At 44.2% G+C, this 22597-nt stretch overlaps 1 protein-coding gene across 2 annotated transcripts in view; it reads right to left on the minus strand.

Annotated features, from left to right (window-relative positions):
- Positions 1 to 17034, minus strand: part of LMBRD1 (LMBR1 domain containing 1) — a 116542-nt gene extending 99508 nt beyond the window's left edge. The window contains exons 1-3 of one of the 2 annotated variants that reach the window (XM_030859194.3): positions 16774 to 17034; positions 9301 to 9477; positions 1392 to 1452 (exon numbers count right to left, since the gene is read on the minus strand). In XM_030859194.3, the coding sequence (XP_030715054.1) occupies positions 1392 to 1452; positions 9301 to 9477; positions 16774 to 16845 (310 nt within the window). In that variant the 5' untranslated portion in view covers positions 16846 to 17034. Of the gene's footprint in view, positions 1 to 1391; positions 1453 to 9300; positions 9478 to 16543; positions 16693 to 16773 lie in introns of those variants that run through there. The other variant, XM_060283770.2, reaches the window with a different exon arrangement.
- Between the last annotated feature and the right edge of the window lie 5563 nt (positions 17035 to 22597).

Genomic DNA, 22597 nt, shown 5'->3' on the forward strand with positions numbered 1-22597 from the left:
TCTAGAAAACTGAGATTTTCAAAATCAAGAGTGCAAGTGGAAAAGTGGTAACAAAAGTTATCAAACAATGGTATCAGAGGAAGAGTGCAGAGATTTAAGGGAACTTGACTGAACCTCCACAAAGAAGGGCTGAAAGTGAACCTAAGTAAAACAAAGTATGTAACAGAAGTTTCAGGACGACCAGATGAGTTCTATACTACTTATTCATGGTGTTGAAACAGTCATCTCAAATGTGATATCAGAATTAAAAGGAAACCATAAACAAGACAAAAAGGCAACCTGCAGAATGGGAGAAAATATTTGCAAACGAAGCAACTGACAAGGGATTAACCTCCCAAATATACAAACAGCTCATGCAGCTCAATATCAAAAAACAAAACAACCCAATCCAAAAATGGGTGGAAGACCTAAATAGACATTTCTCCAAAGAAGACATACAAACGGCCAAGAGGCACATGAAAAGATGCTCAACTTCACTAATTATTAGAGAAATGCAAATCAAAACTACAACAACATACCACTGCACACCAGTCAGAATGGCCATCATCAAAAACTCTACAAACAATAAATGCTGGAGAGGTTGTGGAGAAAAGGGAACCCTCCTACACTGTGGGAACATAAACTGGTACAGCCACTATGGAGAACAGTATGGAGTTCCTTAAAAAACTAAAAATAGAACTATATTATGACCCAGCAATCCCATTACTGGGCATATACCCTGAGAAAACCATAATTCCGAAAGATACATGCACCCCAATGTTCACTGCAGCACTATTTACAATAGCCATGGAAGCAACCTAAACGCCCATCAACAGATGAATGGATAAAGAAGATGTGGTACATATATATAATGGAATATTACTCAGCCATAAAAAGGAACGAAACTGGGTCATTTGTAGAGACGTGGATGGTCCTAGAGACTGTCATACAGAGTGAAGTAAGTCAGAAAGAGAAAAACAAATATCGTATATTAACGCATATATGTGGAATCTAGAAAAATGGTACAGATGAACCTATTTGCAAAGCAGAAATAGAGACCCAGAAGTAGAGAACAAACGTATGGACTCCAAGGCAGGAAAGGGGGTTTGGGATGAATTGGGAGAATGGGATTGACACATATACAATAAAATGTATAAAACAGATAACTAATGAGAACCTACTGTATAGCACAGGGAACTCTACTCAGTACTCTGTGGTGACCTAAATGGAAAGGAAATCCAAAAAAGACGGGACATATGTATACATATAGCTGATTCACTTTGCTGTACAGCAGAAACTAACACAACATGGTAAAGCAACTATACTCCAATTAAAAAAAAAAGTCTATATGTAGCTTTATTCTACATTTTGGCGAGCAGCCCAGACAGGCAATGAAATGGAAATATACTTACTGTAGTAACCATACAATACGGTGTCCTCGATCCGTCTGCTGACATTAGCGTTGGCCCAGTCCTAGGATCAAAAGGAAACAATAGAAACATTAATGAAACAGCCATTTGCTTAACAATTATACTTAAATTTTAATATGAATGAATATCACTTATAAATGTACCATTGACTCTGACAGGTATGGTCTGTGCCCTCAAGAAGTGACAGACAGACAAGTAAACAGGCAATTTCAGCAGGTGAGTGCTGAGCTAACGTGACGACATGGTTCTGGGGAAGCACATGAAGGAGAGGCAGCTACGGGCCAGGGCCACTAAACTGGGGCCGGAATAACACAGTGGGAAGGAGGGAAGAGAATAAAGGAATATACATGGAGACTTTGAAAAACCTGCAGGAAGCAAAATATAGATTCACTACAGCTTTTGGAAAGGGAAGAGAAAGCAGGTGGAGTAAGGGAGGGAAAGGCATTAGGTTTGAGGGACTGTGAATCACGCCAAGTATTCTGGCCTCTGTCCTAAAGGCAATGGAAAATAGTGATGCGGTTTTGTGCAGAGTGACAGGTATGATTTGTATTTTAGAAACAAGATATTTTAAAATACCTAAAAGAACAGTCAATATAAACTTCTTAGCATTCAACCCACATTTTCTTTAAATTAGTCATTTAAATTTAGTACTTTAACTTAGAAAATTAATTCTAATTAATCTTTTCAAATAAAAAAATCTATACATTAATGAAATAGAACTGGGGTATAATAGCAAGCCTTTTTGACTATCCTAATTGTATGCATATAAAAAATTAAGCCTGGAGCGTCAATGTGACTGGTCACTGCGATTAAGTACCAAGGCTCAAATTAGTATCCAGGTCAATTTTGTTCTATCAATACTTTAAGAGCTCAAGTCAATATCAACATCCCACTTACAAGCTCTCTTAAGGAAGAGCAGAAACATTTAACTCTCCTAAAATAATTCAGTTTTTTCTTTTTTTTCCTTTTTCACCTACAAACACCTCTAGCAATGAATATCTATGAACTTCTAATTGACAAATGTCTAAAAGAACGAAAATGTGGAAACCCCAAATTCAGCACTACAAATGCAAACCTTGACACACAGCACACAATGAAAATAGTATTTTTCCAATAGCAATTAAGACTATGAAAAACTTAAGAGGACTTCCCCGGTGGTGCAGTGGTTAAGAGTCCGCCTGCCAATGCAGGGGACAAGGGTTTGATCTCTGGTCCAGGAAGATCCCACATGCCGCGGAGCACCATAATTACTGAGCCTGCACTCTAGAGCCCGTGAGCCACAACTACTGAGCCCACGTGCCACAACTACTGAAGCCCACGCGCCTAGAGCCCGCGCTCCGCAACGAGAAGCCACCGCAATGAGAAGCCCACACACCGCAACGAAGAGTGGCCCCTGCTCGCCACAACTAGAGAAAGCCCGTGCGGCAACAAAGACCCAACACAGCCAAAAATAAATAAATAAAAAACAAATAAATTTTTTTTTTTTCCCGGTACATGGGCCTCTCACTCTTGTGGCCTCTCCCGTTGTGGAGCACAGGCTCCGGACGCGCAGGCTCAGCGGCCATGGCTCACGGGCCCAGCCGCTCCGCGGCATGTGGGATCTTCCCAGACCGGGGCATGAACCCGTGTCCCCTGCATCGGCAGGCGGACTCTCAACCACTGCGCCACCAGGGAAGCCCCAAATAAATTTTTTAAAAAAAGAAAAACTTAATGGTATAAATTTTAAAATTTTGTTAACTATATAAACAAATAATTACAGAATATAAAAAAGATCCAAATAAATGAAAAGTCACACTTTCCCACATGAAAAGACTGTAAATACCAAACCCCTCCAAATTAATCTACAAACACTATATATTGTCTATCAAAATCCCAATAGTGGGTACAGTGTTTTGCCATGCTGATTCTAAAAGTCATCTGAAAAACATCCAGGTGTATATGGATATCCATAAAGTACTTCTGAGTGCGGGTAAACAAAACAAGTTGCAACCAACAGTTGTAACGACATACACAACCTTTGTCTAAAAAACGTAATGAAAGAAACACTGTACATATACTACAGAAAAATGGAAAGAACGTTAAGCAGTGCTTACCACACAGGACTGGAAAAGCACTGGGGAGAATTCTAGCCAATGACTGGAAATTTCTTCATCAACGACGCAAGTATCCAAATGAATATACACACAACCAAAGCTTCTACTCCCAAAAGCTCTGTTTCTTTAGTCATTGTTTATACATCAAAACAGACATTTTAAAAGATTTTTCAAACTTGAAGAGTTTTTGAAACAGAGGATAATTACATCTATCCTCACGCAAGCTCCCTACCAATTTCCAAGACAACCCCACGAGGTATTAACGTACCCATTGAGAATCACATAAAAGTTAAACTTCAAAATTGAAGAAGACCCCAACCTCAGAAAAAGATTAAATGTAGAAAGTCTGAAGGTAATTAAAGCCAAAGGTTCACTGAAATTTAGTATCTTTTACCCTCCAACGTTCTTTAGTTTAACCAAATCTTGTGGCAGTTAGAGAGCATTACTGTTACTATTTTAAAGCAAAAATATGTGTAAAATATACAACATCACTGAAGTACTATTTGTGTATTTGGCTTTTATATACAGTCTTGCCTCCAAGGTATCTGATGTACTGTCAAAAGAGCTTAGTTTATGAAACTTCCTTCTTCTACATTTTGAGAAATGCTGTGCCCTTGATACATTTCACAAGCTACTGCCTCCCAAAGTAGAGACCGAAAGGAACTCCAGCAGCCCCCCAGGAATGTGAGACAAACAAGAACGAATACTAAGTAAAGAATACGAAGAAGAACATTTTAGAAGAAAGGAAAAGGATATAGAGTCCACAGAACAAAGAGGTAAGCGGTTCGTGTATGTAAAACTCCCTCTCCCATTCTTCAAGATGACTTTCTGAAATGCTCCGTCCAGCCCCAAACCACACTTGACTCTCCTTAATTTTACCAGATAACCTCACCTTAGACCAATGGTTCTCATGCAGGGGTGACTCCCACCCCCCATGGACACCTGGCAATGTCCTGGAGATGCTGGAGGGTGGCGGCAGGCTCTGTAGGCTACCGGCATCAAGTGGCAGAGGCCAGGACCTGCTAAACACCTGCAATGCACAGGATAGCCCTCACAACGGTCACCCAGCACAGAAGCCGATGGTTGACAAACACTGACTTAAAGGTCTCTCAAAATATCTGAGGACAAAAGAGAGCTACTCAATTCACTCCCCAGTCTAGAACCGACCGCCATCTGTGACCGCCATCTGTACTCGAATGCTAGCCCTTCCTTCCGCCGAGCACCCGCGCCATTTACAGCCAACCCTTTCCCTTTGGGTCCCCACCCCTCTGCCTTCACAGGGACGCTGCACCTGCAGCGATACCCTTTCTCTCCTCCCAGACACCTCTCCCACTCTACTGAACCCTGAAGTACACAAGCTCTAGTAGTTTCCATGAAAGGACACACCACCACCACAGATAAACACACCCCACCCCACCTCCTACTCCCCTGGAGGACAGAGCTTCCTGAAAAGCTGTCAGCATCCCCTGTCACTGCTCCCTCACCTTCTGCCGGCTCTCAGCCACTCCCACCAACTGCCCCGCGGCTCCATGGGGAGTGCAGTCACTCCCCTCCCTCTCTCCCTCCACCTCTCAGCATCACTCTTCCTGAAACACATTCTTCTCCTGAGAAGCCCCTCTTTCGTTTTCCTTCCCACCTCCCAGGCTGCAGCTCCTCCCCTTGGGCCAGCTCCAGGTAACTAGCGCGGCTCTCGAATCCACGGCCCATGCTGCCTTGTCTGCCCACTCAGTCTCCCCAGCTGCTGGACAGTGCATAGCTCTGAATACCGTGCACATGCTGATGACTTCCAGATACTTCTCTCCAACCCTAAGGTTTCCCTGGAGCTTCAACTCCCTGCTCGACGCCGCACTTGAATACGTATGATAGGCACCTTGAAGGTAACTTGTCCAAAATACGGCTCTTTTTTCTACATCCCTCACGTGCCCGTGTGCACACACAGGTCTAATTACTCCCCCAGGCTGCCCTATTTCTCTAAGGTGTACTAGGCTTTAGTGCTTCGTCAATCTCTAGTTTTCATTTTCCTTCCATCCCCATATCTAATCCATCAGCCAATCCAAGCAGCTCTAGCTCCAAAATCCATACCGCTTTTAATCGCTTTTCTCCACTAGTACCCCTCTAACCCACATCACCTTTACTTTTTACCTTCACTAACTTCCCATTGCCCTTGGAAGAAAATCTAAACCCATTAACATGGCCTAAAAGTCACAATGTGTCCCCACCTTCTTCTTCATCTCAGCTCGTAGCAAAGCACGGCCCCCAATGCCACACCTCAGCCAATGGGCCAAAAGCACGTCTGCCTGAGGGCCTCCGTACCTGCTGCTGCTTCTCCCTGAGGCGGCCTTCACTCAGTTCCCACCTCCAGGCCTTCACTCAGTTCCCACCTCCAGGACCCGGCAGCCTGGCCCTCCTCAGCCCGTTGTCCTGCCTCAACACCCACAACCCAGCTGAGCCTCACATCGCTCTGTTCTGCATCCTCACAGGAGTGAGCGCTAGGAAGCTAGCTTGTTTTGTTTGCTGACTGTTGGTCTGCTCTCACAGAACGTGAGCTCCCTGAGAGCAGCGGCCTCGTTGGTTGTAATCGTTAATCTCTAGCATCCACGCCTCTGTCAGGTACACATTTCATACTTAGTCAATATTAAGTGCATGAATATACTTAAGGTGTAGCGAAGAGTACAGAGTTCTAAGATAAAATTACCAGCATCTGAGAGCAGGAATGAGGCAGCAGTAGAGTTCAACCCAGACATCTCCTAATTATGGGCCATACAGAGACTAACCATTGATGGAGGGAAGGAGGAGGTGAACATTTTAGCTACCAAAACAAATGTTGTGATGCCATATCTTAACTACTGATTTTATTTTAATTTTACACACTGTATAAAATAAAGAATATTTGTTCACATTAGTGGCCATTTCTGATTTTTCTGATTGGTATACTTTGTGTATATCACTAGCTAAAGTTATTGGTCAATTAGACACTATAATAGAACACTTCTGGCTATACTTTAAGGTTTTTTTTTTCCTTTTTAATCTATAAAGTTAATTATTTCACAAAAACTAGAAACAAAGAAATTATCTGGCTGAAATTATTCATAGTGCCATGTGTTTAAAAAAAGGTGAATGGGGGCTTCCCTGGTGGCACAGTGGTTGAGAATCCGCCTGCCGATGCAGGGGACACGGGTTCATGCCCTGGTCCAGGAAGATTCCACATGCCATGGAGTGGCTGGGCCCGTGAGCCATGGCCGCTGGGCCTGCGCGTCCAGAGCCTGTGCTCCGCAACGGGAGAGGCCACAGCAGTGAGAGGCTGGCGTACCACAAAAAAAAAAAAAAAAGGTGAATGGAAACAGTTCAGACGTTATTACAATATACCCTTGGTCAAAAGAAGGCAGAAACAGCTAGGAAGGCAAATAAGACAAAACAGGGAAAGTATGCAGACTGCCTGCCTGGCACCCTCAGTTCCTACGCCAAATGTTAGGAGTCCTCGACATCTCGAGTTTCCAAACAATTATACCTTATAAGCAGGTCCCTAATCGGTTTAGAGGCTTCAATATTTGAGGTGGAAATGGAGAAAGTTAGACGTTACTTATATTCATTTAGGAATAAGAAATGCACACTGTTATACTTAGGGTACAACATAATTCATCATGGAAAACAACGTCAACTTGCACATTCATCCTGACTAATAAGGACAGAAGAGATTAAAGACACTGTGGGCACTTCTACCTGAAGACAGCTAAATTTACAGCTGCCGCATGAAGTCTGAAAACTAATTCTTAAATACCTACTCTTGTCTTTCACTAAGCACCCCAAGGGAATTCATTAATAACATTTTGGAGAAAATACCCGCTACGGTTTACTGGGGAAGTGTCCTTTGAAAGTCTTTTCAGTTCTCCTTTGAGTGTTAGCACATGCCAGCTTCAAATGACAACTCTTATGAATTTCACTAGTCCCCCATCCAGCCCTCCCAGAAAAAGACAGAAAGGGAAACAAAGAATGTTTAAAATATCAAGAAAGGCATCAAAGTATTGGGAAAACAACTGGTACATTAAGCTGAGTTATCTAAAAACAAACAGAACTAAACAGAGACAACTAAGTAAATGAACAGCAGAAAAAAAAACATACAATTGCTGAATGAATAATCCCTCAATAATGAAAGAAAACTTTTTTTTTTAATTGGGGGAAAAAACACTAACATGGAATTTTTCCCTTCTAATTATTGGTGCACATTCAGATTTAACAACCATAAAATAAGCACATTAACTACAGTTATATATTTTCTTCTCTTTTGGGGCATATTATTAATAAAATAAATGCCCCAAGTTTTTATGGGTAATACTTTTGCTTCTTTAGGTGGGTGAATTCCTAAGTCTTGTTTAAACAAGTATAAATGCAATCTCACGGGTTAAAAAAAACAAAAGTAAAACAAAAAACTAGTACCCAGAAAGTGACTACTAAATTAAGCATGGTCCCAGAACAACTACATAATCTAAGGGCAAGTTCATAATTTCATGAAAATACTTACTTTAGAAATTTCAAGATGAAAACATAATCCCACAAAATCTAAACAAATCAAATATTCTAAATTTAAAACTTAAAAAATCTCCTACTCAAACAACAATTATACAAGGGATAACACTACTTCCACTGTATCAGATGGATAGATATAGATAGAGGTACAGATCCAGATCCCAGAGAGCAAAGAGCCTTGGAGCCAGACTGCAGAACTTCAAATCCCAGCAACAGCACTTACAAACCCCAAGACCTGAGATGCGTCACGTCACCTCTCTGAACCCTGGCTTCCTGCCCATAAAAGCGGATAACACTATCTACCTCATAGGGCTGTTGGGACATTAATGGCGTGAAGACATGTAAACCATTTAGGAAAGGGTCTGACACATAGTAAATACTCAACAAATGTTAGTTACTATCTCTGTATAGTGTTTGGCACACACTAAGTGGTCAACTGATACTCGCTAAATGAATGATTGACCTACAGAAAATAACCGTAGTTTTCACAGCAATCAGAATCTATCCAAACCTAACTACCAAAAATTACCAAATCATTTCAGCCCAGTTGGCCCAATTCAGGAACTTATTTTGGAACCATGCATTATTGAGATAACTGAAATAATATTTCATTCAAATATTTAAGTACCTACTGCTTGTCAGACACTGGGCATACAGAAACAAACAAGATACAGTTCCTGCCTCACAGAAGGTTACACTAATAAGAAATGTAAAAGTAACCTGCATAATTGAAAAGGAACTCAGAAATTTTCCAGTCCAACACCATGCATTTTAAAAATGAGGAACTTGAAGTCCAGAAAAGTTCAGTTTGGCCAAAGACACAAGTTAGACAGTGCGAATCAAGATTAGAACTCAGGTCTGATAACCCGCAGCCCACATCACAGTGACTCAGAGTACTCAATGTGACATAGAGATGAAGACCCTAATCTGCCACTAACAAAACCCCTTCTAAATTATCTACGTACTGCATTGATGCAGATCAAGTCAAACAGACTTCAAGGGAGCTGCAAGAGGCACAAAAATAACCCTATTATGATTACTTAGCACATTTTCCAATTAACAAAGGTATTCTTCACACTTGGATGGGTGTAAGTCAGCGAGCAGTCTGTTCCATGTAGTTGTCACATGCTCGGCCTCTAAGTGCATTTCCATTCCCGCTTATTCCCAGAGACGACAATAAAACACAACATACACTGCACTGCTAAACATTTCAGTAAATACTTAATTGCCAAGAATATGAAAGGGAAAAATTCCCATAGTATGATGATAATTACCTTAAATGTACCATTTTGGTTTTTCATGTAGGAAACCAAAAATATATCCACTGGTAGAAGTGCTGATGTGATGAGAGCAATCGCCAGAGAAAAGATCGCTGTTATGGTGGAGACAACTTCACTTTCCCGCTGACTTTGATATTTACGAACATAAACCCAGCAGAATGCCAAAATAGCCTGAAATAGAACAGAAAGAAATGTTTTGTTACTGCCCTATGTATTCTCTAAAACTGATTTTAGTCTGTGTTTGTAAGTTCCCAATGGGAAACATTATGTCAAGTAGCGATTCTTCCGGATGTGCAAGCAACATCCACTACCCCTTATAAATTTATTCAAGATTTATACCTTTCCAAGCCGAGTTCATGAAAGCAGTACAACTTCACTTGGGTGCCAAGACACCAAAAAAAACAAGCAAAAGTTATCAATAACAGTGCTCAGTTACACATTTCCTCACTGAACACAGTATAACCATTCATGGTTTCACACAACATTACAGTTCTAACTAGCTCTGAATACTTTTCCCTATAGATCTCCCCAACCTAAAGAAGACATAACTAGTAGTTATTCTACCGTATTCTTACTGCTGAAGCATCACAGAATACCACTTGAATTAAAATTAACTTCTGTCCCATTATGACAGTTCAAGAGTACCATTCAACTAAAGATTAACTGCCAATAATCACCATGCAATTGACACATTATATTATAATTCACATTTCAAAGGGCATTAAACGAAGAAAAGTGAACACTGAAAATGGATGCACGTGCACTGCAAGGAACTTTTCAGGGAAAAAGTACACTCAGAGGTACTGAGGTTGACGTCTCATCTCCATCTTCCTAGAAACTAACAGAGGTTATAGGACTGTACTCGCGCAATCCTCTAACTTCAGATTCCAGCATCAGAATCCCCTGGAGGGCTGCTAAAGCACAGAGTTACAGATCCAACAGGTCTGGAGAAGGTCCAGAAAACCTGCATTTGTCACAAGTTCCCAGGTGAGGCTGATGCTGGTCCAAGGACTACACTTCGAGAACCTCCGCCCTAATCCTAGGGGAAGCAGACAGATCCTGAATCAGTGATTCTCAACCTTGGCTGTGTTAGAATCCCCTGGGTAAAAACTTAAATTCCTACCTGTACACCCACCCGCAAACCACTTCAATCAGAGTGAGGCTCCTCCAGGCAGCACTTCAAATGCCTGAGGATTCCAATCTGAGGCGAACCAGAGTTTTAACCAAGCTCTATCAAAGCCCTGGGACACAAACTTAGTTTTGGCATTTCATTCTTTTCAACAGATTTAACTTTCACTGTAAGCAGACAGGGCAGGGATTCCCTAGAGAAAGAGAGCCAGGCATGGCCTTCTTGACTTAAGAGAAGCCCCTTTTGGCCCAAGCCATCTAAGCCTGGCTACAGCGCACTTGCTTGAATGGGTCTCAGTAACTAAAGATCTTAAAGGAACAAAAGACTTATCAGGTGAGAGAAGTAACAACAGTAAAGATAATAAATCAGTTGTAAACTCCCAATTCTGTTTCAACAGGTGGTAAAGATTAGCCGGAAGCACTTTCTTGAGCTGTTTTGCAGAATTTCACCCCGCCTGGGGTGCTCAACCACTATATCAACTGGAACCTAAGGGGTGATGATGTTGACCTTTTCTGACCCTAGTGACTTGAATCAATTAAAGCTTGGACTCTGTGGACCTTTGCCCCAATTCTATTCCTCTGCTCAAGCCCCTTAATAATATGCATACACCCTTAGCTTAAAACTCCCCCAAACTTGCTGTTGAGGAGACACTGCTTTGGGAAGGATCCCCAGTGTTCTCCCTACTCCTGCTCTTCGGCTTGGTTGTGTCTTTTGGTTCAACACCCATCAACAGGCAAACCAAACCCAGTTTTTCATGTAACGTTACTTCCCTTCTAGTTCAGGAGCCAGAACTGAACTAAGCACCGCCTAACTAACCTAAGCACCACCTAACTAGTTTCAGTTTCCAAATTCTCCAACCACAGTCAAGATATAAGAACAGTTCCATCACTGCAGAAAAATCCCCTTTGCCCCTCCAGAGTTAACCCGTCTCTCTACTCCCCAGCCCTCGACAACCACTATCTGTTATCTGTCCCCATACCTTCTGCTTTTTCTAGAATGTCATCATGTCCTTATATAGCATGTCTTTTGAGTCTGGCTTCTTTCACTTAGCATAATGAATCTGAAATCCATCCAAGTTGTTGCATGTAATTCCTTTACATTATTAACATTTCAGTTGGTATCAGAATAGCAGGAAAAAATAAGGTGAAAAGGAAAATGTGCTCCTGGGAACCTGGTTGTTGGAGAGAAAGAAACAAAGGAGGGGGGGGAGGGAGGGAGGGAGGAAGGAAGGGAGGGAGGAAGAAGGAAGGAAGGAAGGGAGAGAAAGAAGGACAGAGAGGGAGGGAGGGAGGGAGGGAGAGAGGGAGGGGGAGAGAGGGAGAGAGAGAAAGAAAGAAAAGGAAGGAAGGAAGGGAGGGAGAGAGAAAGAAAGAAAGCTTCAAAGGGAGAAAGAAAGAAACGAGAGAGAGAAGGGAGGGAGGAAGAAAGGGGAAAGAGAGAGAAAGAAAGAAAAAGAAAGGAAGGAAGGGAAGGAGGGAGAGAGAGAAAGAAGACCTTCATTCAAATTCCGGCTTAACAACTTACTAATTTCTTTTTGTTCTGGAAAATATTCTTTCATAAAATGTTACTTATATTAATATTTAATGGGTTTGTTTCTAAATTAATTGAGATATTTAAAATATTCCCCAATTATTTTGGAAGCCACTGGAAGATGAACCTTTTCTTTCTATCCTGCAACAAAGTGCTCAATAAATTTTTTGTTCGACTTCAAGGAGATCTGCACTTTTACAAAGTTCAGAGTGACAGGTGTTACTGCAAAGGAAGGAGTTTGCCAATAACAGGCAGGGAAAGGGCAACGCAGGCAAAATAGTTAAGCCAGAGGTTCCCAAACTTTTTGGTCTCAAGGTCCCTTTACAGTCTTAAAACAGAACCCCAAACAGTTGTTTACAGGTTAAATCTGTAACAGGGAAGAGCTAAATCGGACTCCAAGTTGGATCTGTTTCTTTGACTTTAACCTTTGCTTTTCGTTGCTTTTGTTATTATAACCATACCTAATGGCCCGCCTCAGGGAACCCGCCTGCCTGTGAATGGCTGCAAGGAAAAAGAAACTAACACATCCCCTCTCCCAGGCTGGTCATTCCAGGAAGTGTTTTGCAAGACTGATGGCCCTTTTACTTTACTTCCTCAAGGCCTCTCCCTCTCTGATTCTGCAAAAGAAACTGGCATCCAGACCCCATAAGATGGTTTTTCAGAGACACTAGTCCACCATCTTCTCGGTCTGCGAGTAAAGTCGTATTCCTTGCCCTGACACCTCGTCTCGGGTTCATTGGCCTGTCATGCGGCGAGCAGAGCGAGCTTGGACTCGGTAACAAATCTATCAATAGTTACTACGTTATAAAATAAACCAGATGTCCTCAACTGTAAGATAGAAATAAGAATACTTCTTTCATAGCAGTTATAAAAACTGAATGAAGGGTTTAGCACAGCGCCACGAACAGCAGCAATTATTATTAAATGTCATATGAAATAACATCTTAGAGGATTTCATAAAAGAAACCAATGCATAATTTTGCTAACAACTATAAGGAAATGTTTAGAGCAGTCCCCAACGCCTCCCAAGAGATTGTGATTTCACCTGTCTGGGCATTAGGGCTTTTAACACTCCCCAGGTGGCTTTAATGAGCAGTCAAGGTGGAGAAGCACCTGGGCAGAGGCAGACATGAAAACAGATAAACTTTTGTTAAATGAACGCACACACCTACTGCCTGGGATCTTGTCGAACTGCTGATTCTGATTCGGTGGGGCTGGGGTCTTATATTTTGTATTTCTCACAAGTTCCCAGACGATGCCCTCACTTTGAGTAGCAAGAGTAAACTTGCTTTACAGAAACGGAGACTCAATCTTGTACAGTAACGGGAAGTGCAACTGGAGAGATGGTGTAAACCAAATTACTGAGCATCCTGCAGGGGGAGGCTTAGGTAGAGGAGCTCAGATTGACAGAGTAAACACGGACAGTTAGACTATAGGCTTTGGAGGGGCCAAGTCTCACCTTGCCTTATGCGGCAGAAGAAAATGAAGTCCATCCTGTTTGCCCAAGGTTACAAAAGTAGTCAGTCTCAGTGTTCTGATTCTTTAGAAGATGACTGGCAGCAGTTCTCAAAGTGTTAAATCCCCAGACCCCTGGCAGTCCCACAACCCTTTCTGGGGATTTGCAAATTGAAACTAACCCCATAATAATACTAAGACGTCATCCGCCTCTGTCACTATGTTGATACATGATGGTGCAAAAGCCTCGGTGGGGAAAACTGCTGGCGATTTAAGCATGAATCAAGACAATGGCACCAAACGTGCCAGTAGTAATCTTACTCTTTACCACCACACCACACTCACATAAGGGGGAAAAAGAAATCTTTTTAAAGACTATTTAACTTAAAACTATAATTGACAAAGCAGTAAATGTTACCTTTATTAAACTTCAACACTTGACTCTTTTAATACTCTGTGGGGAAATGCATACTGGAAGTATGTACTCGACCTGCGATGGCTGGCTGCCCCCAGGAAAAGCACCTCAGTATTTAAGAGTCAAAAGCCAAACTAGGCACTATTTCCAAGAAACATCATTTTCACTTGAAAGCACAAGTGACTAACTATGGTTATTCAGACTTGGATATTTGGCAGATTTTGTCTAAATGAACAAAGGAAGCCGATCAGTTCAAGAAAAACAACTGACAGTATTTGTTACAGGTGATAAAATTCAAGCTTTCAAATGAAAACCAGACTTTTGGAAAACCTGTATCCACGACTGTGCGCTTGACAATTCATTTCTGAGACATTTCTTCTGACAAGATCAGTAGTGATACTGATGAATGTGATATTTTGATTTATATAATGAAAGGTATCCATATTTGGAAGATCTGCATAACTCAGTGAACCAGTATTTTCTAAATGATCAAATGCATCACATTATAAAACCACACACGGGGAAAGATCCATTCAAAGTACAACGTGGACTTTAACACAACTGAACAAAAGTTCACTGATAGGGTTTCAGAAACTATATTTCATATTAAGAAGCTTCTACTTACTGAGTTTTGGTGTAGTATTATAGAACAAGGTCCACAATGACCTAAAAGATACTCTGCTTCCAACTGCATATCACTAAAACTTCATATACTTCAACCAAAATAATCTCTGAAAAGGCTGAATGCAGAAGCAGACATGAGAATTCAGCTCTCTTCTAATAATCCAGGAACTAAAGAGACTTGCAGAAAATTAAACAATGGCCCTCATTACTAATTTCTTTCTACTCCAACATCTAATTTCAGACCTTTAATTCCCTTCTCATTTTATCTTGTTCCCACTGTAATATCACCAACTTAAATGGCTTCCCTTCATTATCTACCCAAAGTTTGCCTCAATTCCACTTTCTCCCAATATTGTTCTCTATTCTCTGAAGTCCTATTTAATTCATAAAACCATACTTTGGTTTTCAGTACTTAAAATAACCTGTTACAAGAATTTTTGTTTTCCCACCTATCTTCAGGCCCTCCTAAAGACCACATTTTGCTTTGTTTGCATCCTCCTACAATTTACAGCACAACTGCTGTACCTTACATGTTTTTCACTGATAACTGCCAAGAGACTCCCCCCTGAACTTTGATACAGGTTACCTGCTCCTTTTTTTTCCTCTGTCAGGGAGGAGGAAATGTACCTTTCGTTCTTCAGTTCTTCTGACTGGTCTAACAACTAAATTGACATGAGATAGATCAACAGGAGAAAATCAAACAAACGCTTGAGAACATGTATACAGGGGAGAGACCCAAGAAAACTCGCCAAAATGGCCAAAGCCCTCACCTTAAATACCACTTTCAGCTATAGACAGAGGATCCTGGTGGGGGGTGGTTTGGGACTTCAACAGGGAGGAAGGCAATTCACAGGCAGACAGAAAGCAAAAGGTTGGCAAATACACTTTTGCTGGGCCAGGCAGACACAAGAGGACAGAGGGACTCGGATCTCTAGGCCCAGCGGAGAACCACCACCATCACGCCTAGCCCACATCCTCTGCAGATATCTCAGGTGACGACTCTATTTTGGGAACAAGCCCCTTACCTAAAATTCTCCCAGCAGCTAAGACAGAGGTAAAAAAGACAGATTTCCCGAGTCTTCTGTTTCTTACATATAATCAGCCTGAACTAACCATCAAGCCAGAGAGACATTCTGGGGCGCCAAATTTTGCTCCCCTACAAAGTCAAGTGAATACGAGGGTATGGAAAAGCCAGTGAACTCTCCAAGTACAGGCTTTGGAAACCACAGCCAACCTTCACGGTTTCCACTTTTCTCCAAGCAGAATAAAGTGTGCTCCGGGGTAAAGGCATTATTACTTTCCCGGCGAGGGGTAAAAGCAACAAGAGAAGCCTTTTCAAGTTTTCGCACTTTGGAGGGGAGAGTAGTTTCCGCTGCAACACCTACTGGAAAAACAGACACACTGGAAAAACACAGAGGTTGCAGACACGGTAGTGGAATCAAGAAAGTGAAGTAAAATAAGACAAGTCTTGATTTCAACAAGTGAAGTAAACAGTTTTTTGGTTCGATTTTGTTGTTTTCCTAATGCAAAGTGGCAAAATGCTTCGGGGCAGAGTGTTGTCCTGTTGAAGCAACAACAGGATGGGCTGGAGACCACGAGGGAAGAGTGAGACTGGGGAAGGGTACGAAGTGAAATAAACTGAATTCCCAAATAAAAGGGTTTTAACATAGGTTAGGGAAGTACAACCTAGGCCATTTGGCCCATTAAGGCCCACGTTTTGCTCACTGGAGAAGCAGGAACCAGGGGGCTGGGAAGGAGGCACCTGAAGTCAGACAGGTGGGTACACAGACCCTGACACCGTCAGTGACCAGGGGCCCAGCTCCGCCCTGCACAGGTTTTCGCCCATCAGAGACCAGGAAGGAACGCGAAACCCAGCGTCAGAACGAACACCGCACGTCACCAAGGCAGGGTCTCACAATGGGGAGAGAAGGCTGAAGACCCCCCATCCTAAGGTAAGGGACAAGGTGGACCACTCAGAGGGGCAGAGGCACCCCCCTTCCGGGGCGACGACGCGGCGCCCACGGGACTCGAGCAGGCGGGCGCTCCCGGGTCCCAGGGCCCCTCCTCTCCCCGGGCCCCCATACCCAGGTGCGCCAGCGCGGAGTTCGGGTCAGGACGCAGCCACCAGCCGGGGGGAACACCCCGCGCGGGCAACGAGGGGCCGGCGCGCCCCTCACCGCGGCCCAGTCCAGGGCCCCCGCAGCCCCCGCAGGAGCGGGCGGGGCGGGGCAAGGAGGGTTCCGGCCCCGGAGACCAACGGCGGGGCTGCCCCTCCCCCGTCCAGGCCCTGGGGAACTCCAAGCGTCTCCCCTACCAGGAGCAGGAGGCCGAAGATGCACCAGCCGATCACCAGCTCGGCTGACGCCGCACCCGCCGCCGCCGCCATCTTCGCTTCCGGCCGGGACAGCCCCGGCGAAGAGTGGAAACTGAGGGGAGAAGGGAGCGAGCGCAGGACTCGGCCCAGCGGACCCTAAAGGTTAAAGGGGCGGAGGGGCGGAGCGCCTGGTTGCCTAGGAGACCGGACCCGCGAGCGGCCCCTGGCGACAAGCGGCCGGGGGCGGGGCGCGTCCGGGACGCCGTGACATCACGCGCTGCCGGCTGCGGGGCGGGGCGGGGTTTCTGAGGAGGCGTGGTGTCCCGGCCACGTCACCTCTGTGGAATACTTAATTAGGTCCTGGCTGCTGAACCGGAAAAGCTAGGAGCCCATGCGCGGTGCAGGTGTTGTTTCTGCAGAGCCCGGCCGCCTTGGGGGCTTCCCCTGCCGCTGTAAAGGAAGAAGCTCCCTAGTGTCCAAGGCAGAAGTCCTCCCCAGGTTGCAGGCATGGCGGACTATGAAGGGAACGTTTCCCAGCTGCCCAAATGACCTTCTGATTTGCTGGCACCGGGGCCCAGCCTGAGTAGCTGCTGGGCTGGACGCTGCCTTATCATGTGATGTTATGGCCTTTATATTTAGATCTCTACATTCCTGTAAATTTCCATGATGACTTTATACCCTAAACGTACTTGACTCTGTGAACATATCAGAATGAAATCGCAGCTACTCGTGATGTTCATAAATAAGTGAGCAAGGTACCGCCATAGGCCCATAGTGAAGCCCACGGAATGGTTCCGGGGTGGCTTGCCTGGGTCCATGGAGCGTGGGTACATCGTTAACCACTGAATTGAGCAAACTTATTTGTAGTCACAACACAACTTTATGGATGAAGCCCACATCTCTTGACAATGCATTATGTGGTTATGTTACCCCCGACCTGTTACAGGCTGGAATCCTGCTGAAGGGAAGGGCAAAATGAGGAGGGAAGAAGAAAATCGGGAAGAGTTTTACTGTGAATTGTACCATCCAGGGTGGTTTCCTGCTCTCTGAACTTGCGAGTGTTTGAATGTGACTTTTCCTCCTGTGGGCCATTCACTTCTGGGGAGGCCTCTCTCCTATAGTTTCCTCAAAGTGAATAGAGACATCTCTACTCCAGCTAGCCACTTAAAATTCCCTCACCTGCTGCAGGGCATACTGTGGTCACTTAAACTTCTGCCTCTTCCTGCTGAGGTCTCCTAATCCTCTCCTGAAGGCCCGCTGGCTTGGAGGAGAAATTTAAGACAACGGCAGGCCAGTTTTGCCCCTTCTCACACACTGCCCAAATCCCCTGTACACCACATGATCCGTATGGCTTGCACCAATAACCTTTGAGAGCGCAGGCCGTTCCCAATGTAGCTGCCTTGTCCTAGTTCTAATATTAAAGCTATCAGCCCTTCTTGGATATCCCAGAGGGAGTCAGCTGAACTCCAGGGTCGGCTGAAGTTCTCCCATGCCTAAGTTGGGTACCAGCCCTCTCTCAGATGCAAGGACCATATGTCAGATTTCCCAAGTAGCTCCCTCGAGGCCTCCCTTACTAGGCTAGGGATTAAATGGCAACATGTCACCTCAGCCTTCCACACACATATCACTTCTTGGAGTTCGAAGTGGGAATTCATAGACCAGCACCAATTCTCAGAGGAGAAATCTCTTCAATTTCTCTTCTCCCCCTCCAGTCCATTTATTACTATTTTATTTGGCTGAAGGGCCAAGAATTTAAACTCCTCTTACATCCCTTTTTAACTCCGTATGTGAAGGAGAATTTGTGGTTAGGAGGGGAGTTCAAGAATTAAAGATCATAATCTCCCTACCACTTTAAATTTTATGTGAAGCTGGTGATTTTTTTTCAAGACTAGAATGAACCATTTTTTTGTTTGTTTTTTTGTTTTTTTTTTTTTGTGGTACACGGGCCTCTCACTGCTGTGGCCTCTCCCATTGCGGAGCTCAGGCTCCGGACGCGCAGGCTTAGCGGCCATGGCTCACAGGCGCAGCCGCTCCGCGGCATGTGGGATCTTCCCGGACCGGGTCACGAACCCGTGTCCCCTGCATGGGCAGGCGGACTCTCAACCACTGTGCCACCAGGAAAGGCCTAGAATGAACCATTTTTAATAGCTGATGTACTGGGTTGGCCAAAAGTTTCATTCAGTTTTTTCCAGAAGATGGCTCTAGTAGCACATAGTTATCTTTAACTTCATTCGAAACAATTGTGTTAGGTTGTATGTGACAGCTGTCACATCAGCGTGCATTTTAAAAAAAGACATCAAAATTGGTGGATTTTTGTGTAGCCATTTTAATATTGAATATGGAAGAAAAAAGCACCATTTCCGGCATATTATGCTTTATTATTTCAAGAAAGGTAAAAACGCAACTGAAACACAAAAAACGATTTGTGCAGTGTATGGAGAAAGTGCTGTGACTGATCCAACGTGTCAAAAGTGGTTTGAGAAATTTCGTGCTGGAGATTTCTCGCTGGACGATGCTCCATGATCGGGTAGACCAGTTGAAGTTGATAGCGATCAAATCGAGACATTAATTGAGAACAATCAATATTATATCACGCGGGAGATAGCTGACATACTCAAAATATACAAATCAATTGTTGAAAATCATTTGCACCAGCGTGGTTATGTTAATCGCTTTGACATTTGGGTTCCATATAAGTTAAGCGAAAAAAACCTTCTTGACCATATTTCCGCATGCGATTCTCTACTGAAACGTAATGAAAAGTTTCCATTTTTAAAACAAATGGTGACGGGCGATGAAAAGTGGACACTGCGCGACAATGTGGAATGGAAGAGAGCGTGGGGCAAGGGAAATGAACCACTACCAACCACATCAAAGGCCGGCCTTCATCCAAAGAAGGTGATGTTGTGTATATGGTGGGACTGGAACGGAGTCCCCTATTATGAGCCCCTTCCGGAAAACCAAATGAATCATTCCAACAAGTACTGCTCCCAACTAGACCAACTGAAAGCAGAACTTGACGAAAAGCGTCCAGAATTAGTCAACAGAAAACGTATAATCTTCCATCAGGAAAGCACAAGACCACATGTTTCTTTGATGACCAGGCAAAAACTGTTACAGCTTGGCTGGAAAGTTTTGATTCATCCACCATATTCACCAGACATTGCAACTTCAGATTTCCATTTATCTCAGTCTTTACAAAATTCTCTTAATGGAAAAAATTTCAATTCCCTGGAAGACTGTAAAAGGCACCTGGAACAGTTCTTTGCTCAAAAAGATAAAAAGTTTTTGGAAGATGGAATTATGAAGTTGCATGAAAAATGGCAGAAGGTAGTGGAAAAAAGGGGTGACTATATTGTTCAATAAAGTTCTTAGTGAAAATGAAAAATGTGTCTTTTATTTTTACTTAAAAACCGAAGGCACTTTTTGGCCAACCCAGTACCTTCCATTGAATTAAGCTTATTTAATAAATTGGGTTCACTCTTTTGCTGACTCTGAACACCTAAGTATTGGGGTAGCATTGGGCAGTAGCTTGAGTTTCAAGTTGGAAAAGCCTTGTAAACCTGTGTTGCTGATGAGAGAGTGACTAGTTACAAGGATAGTAGTAGTTTGAATCAGGAAGACTGGGAGAAAGGGAAAAGAGAAAGTGACACATCTGAACAGGTAGAAAAGGGCACGTCAGCCCATCTTTCCATTCTTCCACCCGGTCAGGATGTACTATTCATTCAGCATATGACCAGACCAGTGAGGACTGAACACACTCTCCTGAGTGATGTTCTTAAACCTAGGAAGCCTTACATTACAGACCAGAGTTCTTTAAAAATAATAACCATCTTGGGCTTCCCTGGTGGCGCAGTGGTTGAGAGTCTGCCTGCCGATGCAGGGGACGCGGGTTCGTGCCCTGGGCCGAGAAGCTCCCACATGCCGCGGAGCGGTTGGGCCCGTGAGCCATGGCTGCTGAGCCTGCATGTCTGGAGCCTGTGCTCCGCAACGGCAGAAGCCACGACAGTGAGAGGCCCGTGTACCGCAAAAAAAATAATAATAATAACCATCTTTATTGGTTGTTGATAATTACAAAAGGAATACATGCTCATTAATAAAATTTTCAAACATGAATAATTTAGAAAGTAAAAAGCTCCTAATAAATGAACACAATCTTCCTCACCCCCAGATACTTGCCTTTAAGAGTTTCAAGGCTTTTTGTGTGCACATTGTAATATACTCCATGAGGATGTAAAAACCCAATAGACAGTCCTTTCCTGCTCCCCTGATGCTATAGATTGAATATTTGAATATGTGCTCACCCGCCCCATATCCATATATTAAATTCTAAGACTCAAGGTGATGCTATTTGGAGGTAGGGCCTGTAGGAGGTGCTTATGTCAGGAGGGCGAAGCCCTCAGGAATGGTCAGTGCCCAACTCCAGAGAGCTCTTCAGCCCCTTCTGCTATGTGAAGTTAAATGAGAACATAGCCCCAGCCAAACACTGAATCTGTCACCACTTTGATCTTGGACTTTCCAGCCTCCAGAACTGTAAGAAAAAATTTCTGCTGTCTCTAAGCCACCCAGTTTATAGTATTTTTGTCAAGGCAGCCCAAATGGACTGAGACGCTTGGAATTACTGCAGAAGCCCTTGCCGTACCCCACACCCAACAAATCATGGGAAGGTACCAGGATTTCTGTGGATGCTGTTCCATTTTAAGGTCAAAGAAATGGCCATGTGTAGCTCGTCACTCCCAAGGGGTTTAATAAGAGGAGATGTTGTAGGAAAACATAGGCCTATCCAAACCGAGAGCCCCTTGACTATATGAAGAGGGCTAGAGGCCTTTGGAGGAAGGCAATGTGTACAAGGGAGCAATTCTCCTTCCCCTCGTTCTTCTGTCTCTCAGATTTTGAATAGTCTTTCCCTAAAGCCAGTGGGAGGAGATTACACAAGAGAATCACCTATCAGGTTGCAGGGTGTGACCTGAATTTGGGGAGAGGCCCGGCATCACTGCAGGTGCGGAGGGTGACTGGCTCACAGGGGTGCCAGGTGCTGAGCTGGGATAAAGAGATTGCTGAGGAGCGTCTTGGTGCAGAAAGGGTGTGGGCGAGCTTCTTCCCATCCACCCCTCCCCGGCGCCCCCAGGCTAGCTCATTCAACTCACCCTGAAGGCTTTGGTGGACGCCCCTGAGAACTACCCTCTCCCATGGGCTTATTTGTGTGGAAGGCTAAGGAGAGCCGCAACAACCTCCCCTGGTGGAGGTCTTCCAGAGAATTCTCTTGGCAAGACAGGAACCCGTGGACAGCAGGAAGCTGGTGGAGTGGCCCAAGTGAGAAAACAGACCAGGCCGTGACAACCTATAGAAAGGTTATCTTGACACCAAAACCAAAGACAGAAGGAAAGAAGAAAACTACAGTGAACATAGATGCCAAAACTCTCAACAAAAGAGCTCACGAGGGCTTCCCTGGTGGCGCAGTGGTTGGGGGTCCGCCTGCCGATGCAGGGGACACGGGTTCGTGCCCCTGTCCGGGAGGATCCCACATGCCGCAGAGCGGCTGGGCCCGTGAGCCATGGCCGCTGAGCCTGCGCGTCCGGAGCCTGTGCTCCGCAACGGGAGAGGCCACAGCAGTGAGAGACCCGCGTACCGCAAAAAAAAAAAAAAAAAAAAAAAGAGCTCATGAAGCACAAACCATCACTCCTCTCAGCCCAATCCCAACGGCACTCAAGAGGCTCCCCTCCTCGAGCTGGGGGATGGGGGGCAGGTGTGGGAAACAGGAGGCACGAGAATGGTTTCTCATTCATTCCCTTTACGAGGTCCTTACAAGGTCCATAACCAAAGA

Source organism: Globicephala melas, chromosome 14 (genome assembly GCF_963455315.2).
Source record: "Globicephala melas chromosome 14, mGloMel1.2, whole genome shotgun sequence".
In the NCBI taxonomy this organism is placed as follows: domain Eukaryota; kingdom Metazoa; phylum Chordata; class Mammalia; order Artiodactyla; family Delphinidae; genus Globicephala; species Globicephala melas.